The following is a 15654-nucleotide window of genomic DNA, read 5'->3' as shown; positions in this document are numbered from 1 at the left end:
CTTCAACATCCCAGCTGGTCAAAGCTGTACAATAGTAGTGGTTTTTTTAAAGCAATTTCTAACATATTACGGATATAAGGCAGAGGAAGTTATATGCGGATGTTGGAAATAATGCAACAGAGCATAAGCAAAAATATTTAAAATATTTTAAATTGAATATGAAGAAACAAAATAGAATATAAAGGAGTGATGGAAAATGTTTAGAAAACCACATACGTATATTTACACGTCTCCATTTTAAATTATTTTTATTTCACATACCTAGTAGGTTAATGATCCCCTCGTTATAGGCTGCAAAAAGCCTAATGGAATCTTTAAAGAGGAGCATGAAGGCAGCATTGATAACTCCATTGGTTAGTTCATTTGGGTTTGCCTGCACAGAAAATGGGGGAAATGAAAAGACTTAAAACATGAGGGAATAAAAACATTCCCTCCTTCCCTTGGATAAGTTTTTTAGCAGTAAAGAGCAATTCCTAGGCTTACATCAAAATCAAGAAGTGCATCCAACTGATTCTGAATAATTGGCAGGGTTTTCAAAAGTTTTTCAGTATTCATTGTCCTCATCACACCATCAATCCTTCAAAGACATAATGGAAAATATATTGGAAATGTTTATCAGAATAATGCGGGCAGTGCAACAAGATTGCACCCTATGTGTCAGAGTCTACTAAAACTGCTCCTTTCTGCATATGTACATGAGTATGACTTCTGAAATCAAGTAGACAAATAGGCAAGGAAAAGGTTTTTTTTCAATTTTCAAATCACATTATTGAATATCTTTAAAGAACATTTCCTATTAATGTTATACCTATCTTCATAATGCAGAAAAGGTTAACTGAAAACAGTATTGTAAATACTTTAAATTGATGTAGCAATTTGGATCTTTGTTTTCTCTATGTACAGTATTTCTTTTAAGCTGGTTCCACTCAACATCTGACCTCCAAATACAACAGCATGATAATCTAAATGACTCTTACCCTCTTTTCATTTTGGTGAAATCAACTGCTACAAGTCTATAAGAAAGTGCTTTTTCATTCAAGTATCTGCTATATCGTCTGATGAATGTAGACATATCATAGCCTAAAAATAAAGAAATGTTCAGTTAGGCATTTTTTATTTTTACATTCTTATAAGTTTTTGTGTTAAAAATAATTCAGATTTTTTTTACTATAATAGCCAGATATAACACAATACAATGCAAAAAGAAAGGAGAGCAATTGGCAATAAAAAGTGCAAGGAAAATAGATTTCAGAATAAAGAAAAAGAAACATTAAAAACTTGTGTTACAACTTCATCACAAGTATAAACGAACTTAACTCTTCCATCCTTTCTAAAGTTACATTTATTTCTTCATCCTATATCTTAACTATAAACAAATATATAAAGAACCATCTTTTTAATCCTGGTGTCAGCACAAAGTTCATAAAAGATAGCCATGAGTAACAAAATATTGTATTTTAACCTTAATCAAATAAACCAACTTTATATTAATTCCTTTCACTTCTAACAGTTTTATCTTTAGTTCATTCAAATATTGTCATAGAATTTGATTTCTCTAAATTTCTTCTTTGTCCCGCTACACGGAGTACTTCAAATCTTTAAGAAGCCTCTTCTGTAAATCCAATATTCAAGTCGCTCTCGTTTTGTCATTTGCACTTCCCTTTTAAACTTTAAAACCTGAACAAATTTCTTTTGTAGCTCAAGTGAAACATCCTTTCCTAAATTGTTCTCTTCACCTTTTCATTCTTCAAAAGTTTCCTTCAGTATTTCAATTTTATTATGTTTTCCACTATCTTGAAAACCTACGTGTCTTTCCTATAGCCCAAATCTTTAGTTTGTTCTAGTGTACAGTTGTTGAAATCATGAAATTCTTTATGTTAATCTTGTAAAAACCAAAACTGGATCTGTTTTCCAGGAGGTGTATTCTTCATAATTAATTCTAAAATATTGTTATAAAAATTTCAATATTCCAAATTTATCTGTTCTTCTTAGTCGGTTCATAACTTTTAAAGATCAAAATCTTATTGAGTTTTTTTTGCTATTTCTTTCAAATTCTTTAAATTCTTAAGCTTACAATTAAAATGTTCTTTCGTTCAGAATTAAAGGTAGACATTGTAAAGATCTGTAATAGTTCAGAAGTAGCTAATAAGCAATTTCTGAAATCGATTAGAAATTGAGCTTTGCTGAGTGCCCTTTAAAAATCTCCATTGCAGTTGCAAGCATGATGGCTAACACCATTGTTTCCTGATAGCTCACACTCACAGGAAACTATTGTCCTATAATCTCCTGACAAGAAGTAGCCATTCAGAGCACGTGTGGGAGTTCTTCTGTCCTCTCTTTATCTATAGAGGTTCCAAGAAACTTATCTGTCTGTTTCATGGTCATCCCTTCCCCTTTCACAGAGCCATATTCATATTCCCTCCAAAGCCTTCTTATAACAATTCTTCTGGATGTACTGGGATCCAAATTAATTCCAATTCCTTGAAATATCCATCTTCCAACTGCTTCAAACTTGTAAACCTCTTGGTACTACCTAATTGATGTAGTCTCTATGAATGGCAGTATTACCTCGTTAAATAAAAGCCAACAACCCTATGAGGAGTTATTTTAGAACAATTTATGTCCTCATTCAGCTTGTAAATCATCAATAGGCTGGTATTTTTGTAACTGACACTCTGACAAGTTGCTTACAATTCAAAACAAATTATTTATAGAGATCAGCAATATACAAATAAAATCCATCAGCTAAAAAGCAAAAGACATGTTTCATGTTAATTGTTGCCTCAATTGAACTGCTACTACAATAAATTTTATCTAGTGCATAGGTGGTTTCACAGATTGAAACTGCAAAGTAAAAAGTAAGCATAAAAACTGTCTGTTCCCCAGGTGCCCCTTAGTAGTAAAACAGGGATTATCATGTCCTTTTGAAGATCCTTATAAAAGCTACAGTAAAAAGATGTTGAATTGTCTCAATTTCCCAAGGAGAATGTTGGCATATGTGAGAGGTAATAGCAATGACTGTATTCATTGTATTTGTAGAATGCAATGACAATAAAGGTATTCTATGATGGAAGGATGCTGTGCCTGGACCTAAAAAATCCTTTCCTCAAGTTAGAACAAGGGTGTCAAACTCATGTTGTCATGGCAGTGTCACGTGATATATGGGGATCCCCCCCCCCTTTTGCTAAACCAGGCGTGAGCATGGGCAGCACATGACGCATCCAGCCCGTGGGCCAGGAGTTTGACAGTTACAAGATTTGACCATTGCAAATTCAATGCTCACTTTTAAAGCCCCAATCATCTGAGGAATCACTGTTTTCATTATCAATAACAAAAATCTCACCAAGATAAAGAAACATAATAGGCAAATCAAATATGATTCAATTTAAATATAGAATATATAAATTCAAACTTATTTTTAAAAGAAAAAGAATCCTTACCCTGCATGGCACTTTTATCCAGATAGTTGTTGAGATTAAATAATGTATTTCGAGATGCCAAGTATTGAATAAAGCGCTGTGAAGAAATGAATCAGAATTCAGATTATCTTTATTATCTTTCTGCAGATTATTTTTCTATAGAAATATTTTATATTGCTAATTTCTAAGCAAGTGCATGGGTGACACATGAAATAAAGATAATCCTCAAGTTACAACCACAACTGAGCCCAAAATTTATGTTGTGAAGTGAGAATTTGTTCAGTGAGTTTTGCCCCATTTTACAACATTTCTTGCCACAGTTGTTAAGTGAATCACTGCAGTTGATAAATTAGTAACCTCTTTGTTAAGTGAATCTGGCTTTCCCATTGACTTTGCCAGTCAGAAGGTTGCAAAAAAAGTGATCACATAACCCCAGGACACTGCAACGGTCGTAACTATGAACCAGTTGCCAAGCATCTGAATTTTGATCACATGATCATGGGGATGCTGTAAAGATTGTAACTGTGAAAAACAGACATAAATTACCATTTAAAGCAAAACTGAACTGCACATTGCTCATTCTGCATGCATTTCATATATCATGGTTATAAAGAAGACATACATACTATTCTGAGATTATTCTCATGACAACTAAGCAAGATTTCCATCTATACATAATAGGAAAATAGAGCTAGAAGAAGGCAAAGACATTCTACTCTTAATGCTTTAATCACTGCAAGGTGATACAACTAACAAGTTATTATCTCATTGTCCTTTGGGATTCTTTTAATTGTAAGATATGGGATTTTATTATAGCTTTAGTTTCCATTCTATTAGCTTCGTTCATGACTTCATGACTTCTTTCATAACACTATAAATCCCTACAGGAAAATCTGCCATATTTATCTGGGCAGGATGGTCTCGATCCTGTAAAAACTAGTCTCCTGTAAAGCAAATAACACTCTGTTTTTCAAATCAAGGGGAGACATTTTTGCATGGTAAGAGTGGAAGAAGAAGAAACTAATAAAGTAACTTTATATGCCACTATTTGCTTTCTAATAAGGAGCTACTTATGAGGTTCTTGATGTCTCTGCCATACTTGTCCTTTAGAAATTCACCAGGCATTTATTTATTCTCAAACCCCTCCCATTTTGAAATGAAACTCCGTACTGCAAAATGCTGCTTTCTTACCTCATTTCCATACATCATGAGGTGGTGCGTTGTAATTAGAGCTTTGAATACTACTACCCAGCTACTGTTTGCCGTCCTCTCAAAAAGCGTATCTGCTAACTGTGGAATATTCACATTCATCTCATTTGTGCATTGAATTAAATCTGAAATTCAAGAAACAAGATGTTTTAATAAATATTTATCAAATTTGCTTGTCACCAGTCTCACCACAAGGTGATTTTTCATATTGATATAAAATTCAAAAAGAGGATATGTTCAAGAGTATTCTGGAATTCTAAACTTCACACTCATATTCCCAACTACAAGTAGGCCTCATTCAGCAGTTAAAACAGTGTGGAAAAATAACTGTAAGATCATTCCTCGTAGTTATGACCTTTCCAGGTCTGTAAAGCAAAGAAAAGCTGAAGCAACATCAAAGGCAGTTGTAGTTTCACTTAGTGACTGCTTTGCTTAACAATCGAATTGCCTCTCCCGATTGTGATAGCTAAACAAGGACTACCTGTATTCTTTACCTTTCACACATTAACTGGAGAAAGTTAATGTATGTGAAATTACACTAAACACTTTCTAAATGTTTCATTATGATTCCACATCTTTAGTATCAAGCAACTTTTGCAGCGTCATTTTGGTTATCTGATAAAAATGACACTTGCTGAATCAAGCAGATACTTCTATCCATCCTTTACAAACAGGAACTGATGTATACATCTAAAAGAAAAGTTTTACCAAAACAGAACCTGACAGGATTAGAAATAGAGTATATCGTTACTGACACGTAGACAAAAGTCTAAAATAATGTATCTGGCCAAAACTGGAGGGCGGGACAGAGACTGGAGTCTCTTCCAATACTTCAAGACTCTTGGATTATTATTCACCAACATTCTGAATGTACTAAAAAAAAATAAAGAAAAATATTATGAGAAGCAATTGGGCAGGTTTGAAAGACATGTGCAGAGAAATAGCACAGCCCCAAGCTTCACTGGTTATACAAGCAGTGAGAAAATACAAATAGTGCTGGATTTTCTACAATCATTTCACACATAAACATCAGCTTGTTACAGAAAAATCAGCCACTTTAAATTCAAACAAATTATAGCATTATTTTTTTAAAAAAAAAACTATTCCTTTATAAATATTTGTTAGTTTATAAAGATCTTATCTTGGAATAATGTAAAATTGGCCTAACAAACTATTTTATAGCAAAAATAAGAATAATAACGTTACTTCTTAAATGAAAGACAAGGATGAGGAGAGAGAGCATATAGTATGATAAACCAGCGGAGAAACATGAACAGAAAATGAATTTAGAAGAAGATTGGCCCTAAGATTTACAGCTAAGATTTCTTCCTAGTAGCATATCGAGAACGAACAGACAGGCAATGTGATAGCAGAGCAAATGTTTGGTGTTCCAAGTCCTGCAGTCAAGTTAAGATCCAGTTAGCATTTTTACTGGAACCTGAGCAGGCATGAAGAACGTTAGAAAACCTCCCATCTTTCCCTTGCTATCCTATATTCCCCATTTTCTTCAAATGATTCAGGTTGTAAAACAACCTATTGTAACACTTTTCCTCATCTAGAATTTTTGTCACCATGAACAAGCAGAATAGGCAAGCATTCAAATTTTGCATTCTTCTGAAACAATAAACATCACCCTGATTTCATTTCTCTTTCTTCCTTTTGTGTGGCCAAGCCTGTACCACCCACGCTCAAATATTCCCAATTTGCTCAGGCCTCTAAAAGTAACCATTTCCCTAGAAATTTCCTACTTAATTTTCCACACCACAACTTCCTTCTTCCATTTTCTTGATATAGCTGTTCCTGGGAAATCACAAAGGAATAGCCTGCCAACTCAGTAACTGGGTAATACAATAATTAAATACTTCATTTCTGCAAATGGTCCCGCCCAAAATGTAGATGCAGACGAACTTAATCTTTGACCATGTTCTGCAGATAGCTTATCAACATGACCCCGCATAGCAGGTTCAGTAATTCTTCACCATCTAAGGGCAAGTCTGCATCATGGAGATGAGTGATAATATTCCTGTCCTTCAGAGAAAGCAAAGGCCCACTGATGCCCTCCAAATGTTCTTCAATCAGGCTAGGAGAGTCCATGATAGCCACAGAGGGCAAAGCTCAATAAAGAATTTCTGTAGACTATCAAAGTATCAGCCACTCCTTCCCTTAACTCCTAATCTTCAGGGATCAATATACAAATACAAGCCCTTCCATCTCTTTCCAACTCTCAGTCTACTTTGAATTTAGCCTATCCTTCGGAAGTGTTACGTTCAATTCATTCACATACATATATCTGGAACAAGAAACTATATCCGTGTAGTTGATCACTCATCTCCATGATGCAGTTGATGTAGTTGATACAGGATGAAATGCTCAAAGCAAACATAGGAAAAAAATTCTGCACAAGAAAAACAGTAGTTAATTCAGAACCTTATGTACTTTAATAAATACATTAAAATATATTATTTCACTGTATTATAATATATTTTAAATATACGTTACTGATCTGCACAAAATCCCAACAAATTGGAGTTTGAGCCTTTTGTTCGGCACTTCAAGACCACAAATGAGAAAAGATAACCACTGTTTGATAGCTATGATTTTGTTCATACTCTAAATTATAGTGCCAAACTGTAAAGTAATAGCTGAAATTTTTCCCTCTATTCATGAAGGACCATCAATTAGATGCTGATTATATGAATACTGTGGTTATTCAAAGTGGCCAATTGGATTTCCCAGCATATCACTGTTTTCTATATATACTGCATTCCTTCATTTTCCCTAGATGTGCAAACTGGACTTTAGGGGGGGAAATACAGTATCCCTACTGCAATAACAAGCAATGTAATTCACTCCATTCATTTCAGATACCATAGTATTTGTTTGCATTACAATGATAATTTTGTACTGCTTTGTGAATTATAATAAGCTGCATTAAAACAGCATTTTTATGAATTGCTGCCTCTTACGTCTCAATCCAAAAATCCAAAAAGTCCTGATAAATTTTTCTAGAACACAGATTTCTGCAACCAGTAAGGAATCTCTTTTCTTTCCAAGATTTTGATTCACTGGGTGTTTTCTGTCTTTTTCACAAAGATTGTCCATTGCTATACATTTTATATCTGTTGCCTCGATGGACTTTTAGTAACAATCATCCACATGCTAGACTGAAGCTAAACCTTAGGGGGGAAAATCAATGAAGCAATTAAGTGAGAATGGAGGCTTATATTAATGGTTAATAGGCACAGAACCATGAAATGATGGTGAAAAATATGAAGTATGAACCCTAATTCATTGATTGTGATGTGTTTTCAAGAAGGAACAAGATTCAGCACTCTGCAAATGCAAAACTGGGCAACCTAAGTCAGCCATGCCCTCAACGTCACAAAGGAGTAGTGACTCCGAATCCACATGAGAGGTGCTCTTAACCTGTTTTCAAAAGGAATCTAGTGGTTTCCCTGTCCCAGCATGCCTACCTAAAGATATGACCCAATTCTGATTTCCTCTATCATCAAATGCAAGCTATAAATCCGCAGACTACTGACAATCCCAAGGTATAACGAATGTTTAGGGACTATCACTATCGCTTGCAAAACCCAATACACGTAGAATAGGAGCAATACATCACAATAAGTGGCAAGTCTACCACACTCACTGCCTAGGAAGTGTGGTAACTATATCCCCAGATACAGTATTGCTGGTGTTGATGTTCAGCAGCTGGCTCATAATATTAAGCTATCCTCTAGTCTTGATCCACTTAGAACATGCTGGTTGGCACTGCCTGCACTAGAGTGAAGCAGGCTGATTTGATATTGAATCAATTCAAGCTTTTATTCTCAAGCGTAAAGCAATCTACAGAATGAGAACTATCAATTACTATTTTTAAAAAACGGTTTAAAAATTTGTGTTGTGCAGCTAAAGCCACTATTGACAAATGAAGATAAACAGCCAGCAAGAATGTTGTTATAATAAATCAACATAATTGCCCAATATTCACAATCACAATAGGAAAGCTACAAAACCTTCTGTACTGAAAATCGATTATTGATGAGTGAACAACTTCACATCTAGCAGATAAGAAACTGATAAATGCCTATCTAGAACATGACAGCTAGCCTGAACTGCATTCCTGCATCACATGATTTCTGAACAGTTTTGCAACCTTCAACTGGACAAGTTCACTGGGTCATTATGGGCCAGTCATTGGCTATGTCTGCACTGCTGCTTGAATCACTGACTGGTCAGCCAGGTTTTTAGCCTAGTATGTTGTGTGAATCCAGGCTGGTACTTAATTTCTGGCTCAGTGTGCGCAAAAATCCAGAAAGGTTAATTAGTAAACCATAGCTCAGATCAAACATAGCCACTATCTCTTAGTCAAATCTATCTCACAAGGTTGTGCTGAAGGAAAAAATTAGAATATTTATGTAGGTCACTCTGCACATCTGCAGAAAAGGCAAGTTTGATAATTATGTGTCCATCTTTACACACACATCTCATATATTATTGGAAACAGACCAAAGTAGATTCAAGGTGCATCATTTTTTTGAAAGATGCAAAATTTTATAATTCTATTTAATATTAAAGTAGAAATATCATTGCCACCCACAGCAACGTAAGGGGATTTGCTGATTTGACTCTAGTAAGCATTTTAACTGCCATACTATATTGAAATATTGTGGTAAGGCAGGTGAATACCAAACCATATATGGTTTAGCGAGCAATAGTTAATAGATAGCCATAAAATAGGTAAGTACTGATTAAAATAAAAATAACAGTTCTGTGAGATTCCAAGGCTCCTGAAACATTTACATCATATATAAGAAGAGGTCAAAATAGATCACCTTAATTTCTAGAGAAGTTTTAGAGATCATAATAAATACTCATTTCTGATCTTGCCAGGAATTAAACTGAGAACTGCTGACAATGTGGAGAAATACTCAGAAAAGCTATGACTGGGTACTAAAATGCTTATTCTAAGAATAACACACTTTCTAACAGAGCTAGAAAGATAGACACGCACATGTACACTCTTAACCTTTAAAATGAGCAGTCATTGTTATACACTGAAAGGATGGGGCTGTGTCTGGGGGGGATTATGGTTTACAATAGTTTTCTATGTAGGAATAAACAATTTACAAGTAGCAGTTATAAGAATAGCTGTTTTTTTTTTAAGTTCTAGAGTGGCTAGGAAGGAAAAATTAACATGCCTGAGCAATGATCCTAAAAGCAAGCACTCAACACTAGTTTGAGTGTTTATTTGCATATTTATCATATTATAAACATAAATGCTCTAAATCTCTCAAACTGAGAGGTAACAGACACTCTGCGATATAAAGCACATTATGGTATTGTTATTTTATTCTTTGCTGAGCCATCTTCAGCTGAGCCACAGTAATTAAATTCCTATATTGTGCCAAATGACAATGTCAGGGTTTGCACAATTGAAATGCTAAGAAACCACATTATGCATTAGTATGATATGTAAACCCACCTAATGGATGGGTTTACATATATCATGTAAGACATAACCTAATTAATTTGGTTTGGCCTCATACAATATGCAAATGGAGCCACTGTGATTTATCACTATACTGAATCATAATACAATTTGTTTAACAAATACATGCTTACACTACTGGCTTCTATATTTTCATAATTAATGCTGGGATACTAATCCTAGGGAAAACTGATAGCTTGAAATGTAAACAGTGCAACGAAGAGGCAAGAATGAAACAACATATAAAGTAATTTAAAGCAACTAGTGTGAACGACCGACTAGGAAATGCAACAGTCAATATTGGGACACTATAGTCAGTTTAATCAGACTTTTGCCCCTGCTATAAATAATTAATTCCTAGCTTTAAATCAATGCACATGTAATATGCAGAAGCAATACTTAATGTGTACGAGAGCTAGTATATGATCTAAAAGTCTATGACCTGAATGAATTGAACAGGAGCATTCTGAATTTTGTTTGTCTTCTGATTGAAATATACTTTCTGCTCTTAAATTATATTACTTTTCATTTGTCCTCCAATATGTTATTTTAATAATCTTTATTGCCATAAAAAATTGAAGAAGGAAGGAATGTTTGTAAATCTTAGCCACTGTTAGGTGCAAGAACACAGAGAAGGGGAAAAATTTAAATGCAGCACCGACAATGCTTTTTAAATATATATATATATATTATTCTATCCCTGTGCTGCAAAAGGAATTCAAGACAACAAAAGCAGCAGTACAGGACATTTTTTAAACGTAAGTATATATAGTATGTATAGGAACCCAGCATGGCAACATTTGTTAACCTTTTTGTACTATGAACATCCAATGATGTCATTCAACATCAAATCAGCTTACCGTACATTCTCACCATTAAATAAGACATTTTCCAAACAAAAGAAATGGTGAATTTAGCAGCATGGTATAGATTTTTCCTACCATGCTGAACAAAAACCAAACAAGCATTTCACATGCCTTCTTGAATTTAATTCTTTCTTTGCACTATGACACAGATATAATTCTTAAATGAATGTAGTGGAACTAATTTGAACTGTGTGTGCTGCAATAGATTAAATCTATTTTCTTTTTAAAAATATAGTTATTTTCAATGTTATTGAGCAACCTTATCCTGTTGTTCACTTTCTAACTTCCTTATACAATTGAGTTTACTGATTATAAGCTGACATCTGAACAGGAAGTAAAAACCAGAAGACATACAAAATCTCTGCACACTATAAATGAAAAATATCTTGGGACTGTAGTTACTAGAGATCAAATATCCACGCAAGTTTGAGAATTTGAAGAAGTGATAAACCACAAGATTTTGCTGCTCCTATAACAATTATCCTTCTAGAACTAAACAACAATGATCTCTGTTACCTCTCTGAAAGTTAATAAACATTAGCATGTATGGCTTAGATATAGTTCAGAGTAAATAATGCACCTATTTGTCAAACGGTTTTTTCCCCAGCATCTTCTATTACAATAACCACAATTCAGTCAGCAACAGTCAGGCAGGCTGAAAGGTTAGGAAATGACAATCTCATATTAGCACTGCTAATTCCAACTGCAGATGAGGGATGCACACATGCTTTAGCGACAAAGTAAACTTGTTGCTAGAAGAGTATAGAACAGGTAGTATTGTCTCAAAAGAAATGTAAGCCTTAAATAAATACAAATAAAAGTGTACATATTTCTATGTGCAACATCTAAGAATAGAAGTAAATGTTTTTAGCAATGTGCCTTTTTGCAGAATAAAAAATGAGAATGACATCTTTTGTACTATGAAATGAATACTTACTTAGAAAGTTGAAGTGATGAAAACTTAATGCTGCACTATAATTTTTGCTCCATTATAACAGGAAAATACAGAAAGGAACAGTGAAAGATTCAATAAAAGTACATGCTCTGGGACTGCATTTAATATCAGTGTAATTCCAAAGAGCAACTATAAGATTCCTGATTAGTCAATAATTTATTATCTGTGTTGCTTACTAAATTGCAAAGTAATATAATTGGGCTTAGATCTTTTTGGCTTACTAGCTGTCCTTGCTTAATCCTAGAAGCTAAGCAGCGTTGGCCCCAGTTAGCATTTGAATGGAGCCAAGGAGAGAATCCCAGGCTGTTGGCTACATTTGGAAACAAACAAAAACATTCTGGATTAAAGCAAAGTTAAGCCACTTTCTTAATGCCATCAAAATAACTGCATGAAAGCAACCAGAATGAAACTTTAAAAAAATAAATAGTGATAGATTGATAAAAATGCCAAATCCAGTATAAATATGTAGCTGACTGCAACGAACTATAATAAAATAATGCAAGATCACTCAGATTTGTTACAAATAACAGAATAAGAAAGCTAGCAACAACGGTGCATTGGAATATCTGCCAGAAATACTACTTGCCTCGAAGAACTGGTGACACGAAGTAGAAGAAGTAATAGAAAATGAAAAAGCCGAAGAGCTCTGGGAGAGATAAGCATATGCCACACAAGGCTTAACAATTGCTAAGACTAAAAAAAAGTCCGAATAGTGGACCTGACAGTACCTGGACATAGCAAGAGAAAGAAACTGGAGAAAAATCCCAAAATACAAAAAAAGTTGCAGATCAAAATAAAGGACTATGGCAAAGTGAAGACAGTACCAATAGGTGACTTAGGTGCCAAACATCTGGAACATCACTTGAATACCAACATCATTCACAAAATCACAATCAGAATTGCCAATGGCAGATTTATTTGGAACAGTCTACATCTTGTGATATAAACTTTAATATTATTAAACAACATATGTCTATCATACTGGGTCCTGGGGAAAAACACAAAATATCTGATTGACTGTGCATCTATTTAAAGGTTGACTCAGCCTTCCATCCTTCTGAGGTGGATAAAATGAGTAAAATGAGGACCCAAAAATGTTGCGGGCAATCTTCTGACTCTGTAAACCACTTAGATAGGGCTGTAAAGCCCCATAAAGTGGTATATAAGTCTAAGTGCTATTGCTATAATAATGCCTTTTAGTAATTCCATCTTGATTCCAAAAAATTTACTTTCTCCTGCAATTTTCTAGCATAAAATAAAAACTCTTGTTCCAAGAAGGCCATTTTTAACCACTATATAAAAAGCAAGGCTGAATGACTAAATTTATACCGATGAGCTCTGAAAGCCAAGAACCACACTGCCTTATCTTATCTGGTTGACACGTTAATAGAAGGCTTTAGACCTCAGATCATTAGGTCAAGAATGTCCTTTATTTGGAAGCAGTTGCATTATAGTAAGAGTTACTTGACTTGCTTACTTGATGTCTTACAGAAGACATATTTTAAAACTGAGTTACTTGGAAGAGGCATGCTTATTTGCACCACAAAGTGATGGGAGGAAACAAAGAAACTCGGTAAATAAAACTGTTGCTCTGTTATATATATTTTGGTGTTTGCTTTTTTTAAACAAAAGTTAAAACAGCAATTTACCACCCCCATTAATCTAACACAGATAGCTGTTCTCCTAAAGGGCAGCAGAATACGACCGATCCATAAGACAGAAACATTTAACTTGATTCACACCTTCTCTTTAACCTTCTCTTATGACCGGTCAGGACTCATCAAAGTGGTAACAACTCATTTGTTTAATCCTGCTTTCTCAGAGTTTTATACCAAAAGTGGCTTCAGCAAATCTAATCAACCTTGCCTGGCAAATTGCACCTCTTCTGTTGTCCCCAGTTGTGAAGTAGTCTTGCTGGTCACCTTTGCACCTGCTCATCCAAGAAAGATAAGGACTGGAAGCTATCTGATTAACCCAAAGCTATTGATTTTTCCATCTAACCCAGAGCATCATCTGATCCTCAATACCTGGGTATCAGTTCTTCAGGACTCCAGGCAGAGTCTTTATCACCCCATGCTTCCTTCCTTCCACCTTTTCCTTTAGCTGACAATTAAAATAAAGCCTTCTGCCTAAGGCTTACAGTACTTCCCAAGGTAGGTGAGTAGAGGCAGAGCTAAAAGAATCTAAATATGACACGTTGTGATTTGGATCTGAAAAGATGGCCTAGTGTGTATATAGCTCCATACCCAGATACTTTTCTGACAGTTGCTACAATAGAGATCCTATCCTGCAATTGACAAGGCAGCCCAAGGAAGGGATGCCAACAAGCCAGCGTGCCAACAAGCCAGGCCAGGCGGGGTTACAGGTGCCAGCTTACAAAAAAAGAGTGGCAGGTCATTGCAACAGGGGGAACCCTCACCATCTGACCAAAGGAGAAGGGCTTTACTCTTCCAGGGGTGAGTAAAAAGAGGAAAATAAAATCCTCTCTGCCCTTCGCACACTCAATCTGAATCCTTCCTGCAACGCTGGAGAATTGGGTTTGACGCTCCATCCAAGCCATTCTGTCAGTCCCTGCAGCCCAGCCATGAACCCATTTTACCCAACTTGGCCCACTTGGGAGGGGGCTGCCCAAGCACAGATTCCCCAGAAACACCCCTCCCCACACCGCCCAAGCCCCCATTGTTCTGGACAGGGGCCCGAACGCAGCAGAAACCCGGCCGCCGGGGCCTGACTAAACCCTGGTTAGTCCGGTCAGGACGAGCCGCCACCCCACCCTGGGGACAATCTATGGAACCCGGCACTGAGTCCCCCGGCACGGGGTAGAGAGCGCGGGAGGAACGTCGGAATGCACACGCGTGTTCGGCAGCCGCTATCCCCCCCACCCCCCGCACTCACAGTCGAGGTGCTTCTTCTTGGGGCCCATGACTTCGTGGGTGGTGGCCTTGCAAACGGCCTTAGCGATGGCCGAGCCGGTGACGCTGTGCTGCGCCGCCGTGATCCGGTCGGTAATCGACTGGCCCGACATGACGGCGGCGGCGGCGGCGCTCCCTGCCCAGCTCGGCTCCGGCGGCCCCTCAGCAGCGGAGGACTTCCCCGACGGCCCTCAGCAGCGGCGCAGGGCGGCAGCAGCAGCAGGAGGAGGAGGAGCGGCGGCGGCGGCGGCGGCAGGCAGGCCGCGGGGCGGAGCGCCGCCAAGCCCGGCCCAGCCGCCGTGTGCAGCCCAGGCTGAGCCGAGGGAAGGCCCTGTCCGCTTCCCTCCTTGGCCTCTCTTCCTTCTCTCTCTCTTTCTCTCTCTCTCGCGGGCGACGACGACGTCAACGCGGCTCCCGTCCGGCCAGACCTCCGCCCCGTCCGGCCTGTCTACGCCGCCGCCGCCGCCGCTGCCTCCTCACCTCAGAGGCCCGCGCCCGCGCCAGACAAAATGGCGGCGCGTCATGTGACCGGCGGGCCGCGACGCCTCAGGCCGCTGGCCACGCCCACCGTCCGGCTCGGCTAGCCGGCCACGCCCCGCGCGCGCTCCAGTGGGAGGGGGCGGGGCCAGTCGCTCGCTTGCAGCCTGGCGGGACGGGAGGGGGGGCGATGATGGCCGCCGCCGCGGCGGGACGGACTTGGTGGGGCGGGGTTGGGGGGGGTGTCCCCGCAGCTTCGGAGGAGGCGGGACTGGGCCGGGCTGTTGCAAAACTCCCGAGATGGACTGGTCTCCTCCGGCTC

General features: G+C 37.7%; 1 protein-coding gene across 1 annotated transcript; it reads right to left on the bottom strand.

Annotated features, from left to right (window-relative positions):
• Positions 1-253: 253 nt before the first annotated feature.
• LOC148123832 (phosphatidylinositol-binding clathrin assembly protein-like) lies at positions 254-15372 on the bottom strand. The gene is made up of 6 exons (XM_087918676.1): positions 14839-15372; positions 4611-4753; positions 3441-3516; positions 978-1080; positions 484-577; positions 254-373 (listed from the first exon to the last, which is right to left on the bottom strand). The coding sequence occupies exons 1-6, from the start codon at positions 14966-14968 to the stop codon at positions 254-256; spliced, it is 666 nt and encodes a 221-aa protein (XP_087774802.1). The 5' UTR covers positions 14969-15372.
• Between the last annotated feature and the right edge of the window lie 282 nt (positions 15373-15654).

The sequence above is a fragment of the Pseudonaja textilis genome, unplaced genomic scaffold (genome assembly GCF_049901715.1).
Source record: "Pseudonaja textilis isolate UNSWEBS1 unplaced genomic scaffold, rPseTex1.2 PTEXCTG200, whole genome shotgun sequence".
Taxonomy (NCBI): Eukaryota; Metazoa; Chordata; class Lepidosauria; order Squamata; family Elapidae; genus Pseudonaja; species Pseudonaja textilis.
The sequence above is the reverse complement of the archived record's forward strand: the minus strand, read 5'-3'. Positions and strand labels throughout refer to the sequence as shown.

What these genes read in the sequence shown, in the direction of transcription:
- LOC148123832 (XM_087918676.1), bottom strand. Translation starts at nt 14,968, where the DNA reads ATGTCGGGCCAGTCGATTACCGACCGGATCACGGCGGCGCAGCACAGC. An exon ending in TCATGATGTATGGAAATGAG is followed by an intron (nt 3,517 to 4,610) that starts GTAAGAAAGCAG and finishes ATTTCTTCACAG; the next exon opens with CGCTTTATTCAATACTTGGC. An exon ending in TTCACCAAAATGAAAAGAGG is followed by an intron (nt 578 to 977) that starts GTAAGAGTCATT and finishes ATGTCTTTGAAG; the next exon opens with GATTGATGGTGTGATGAGGA.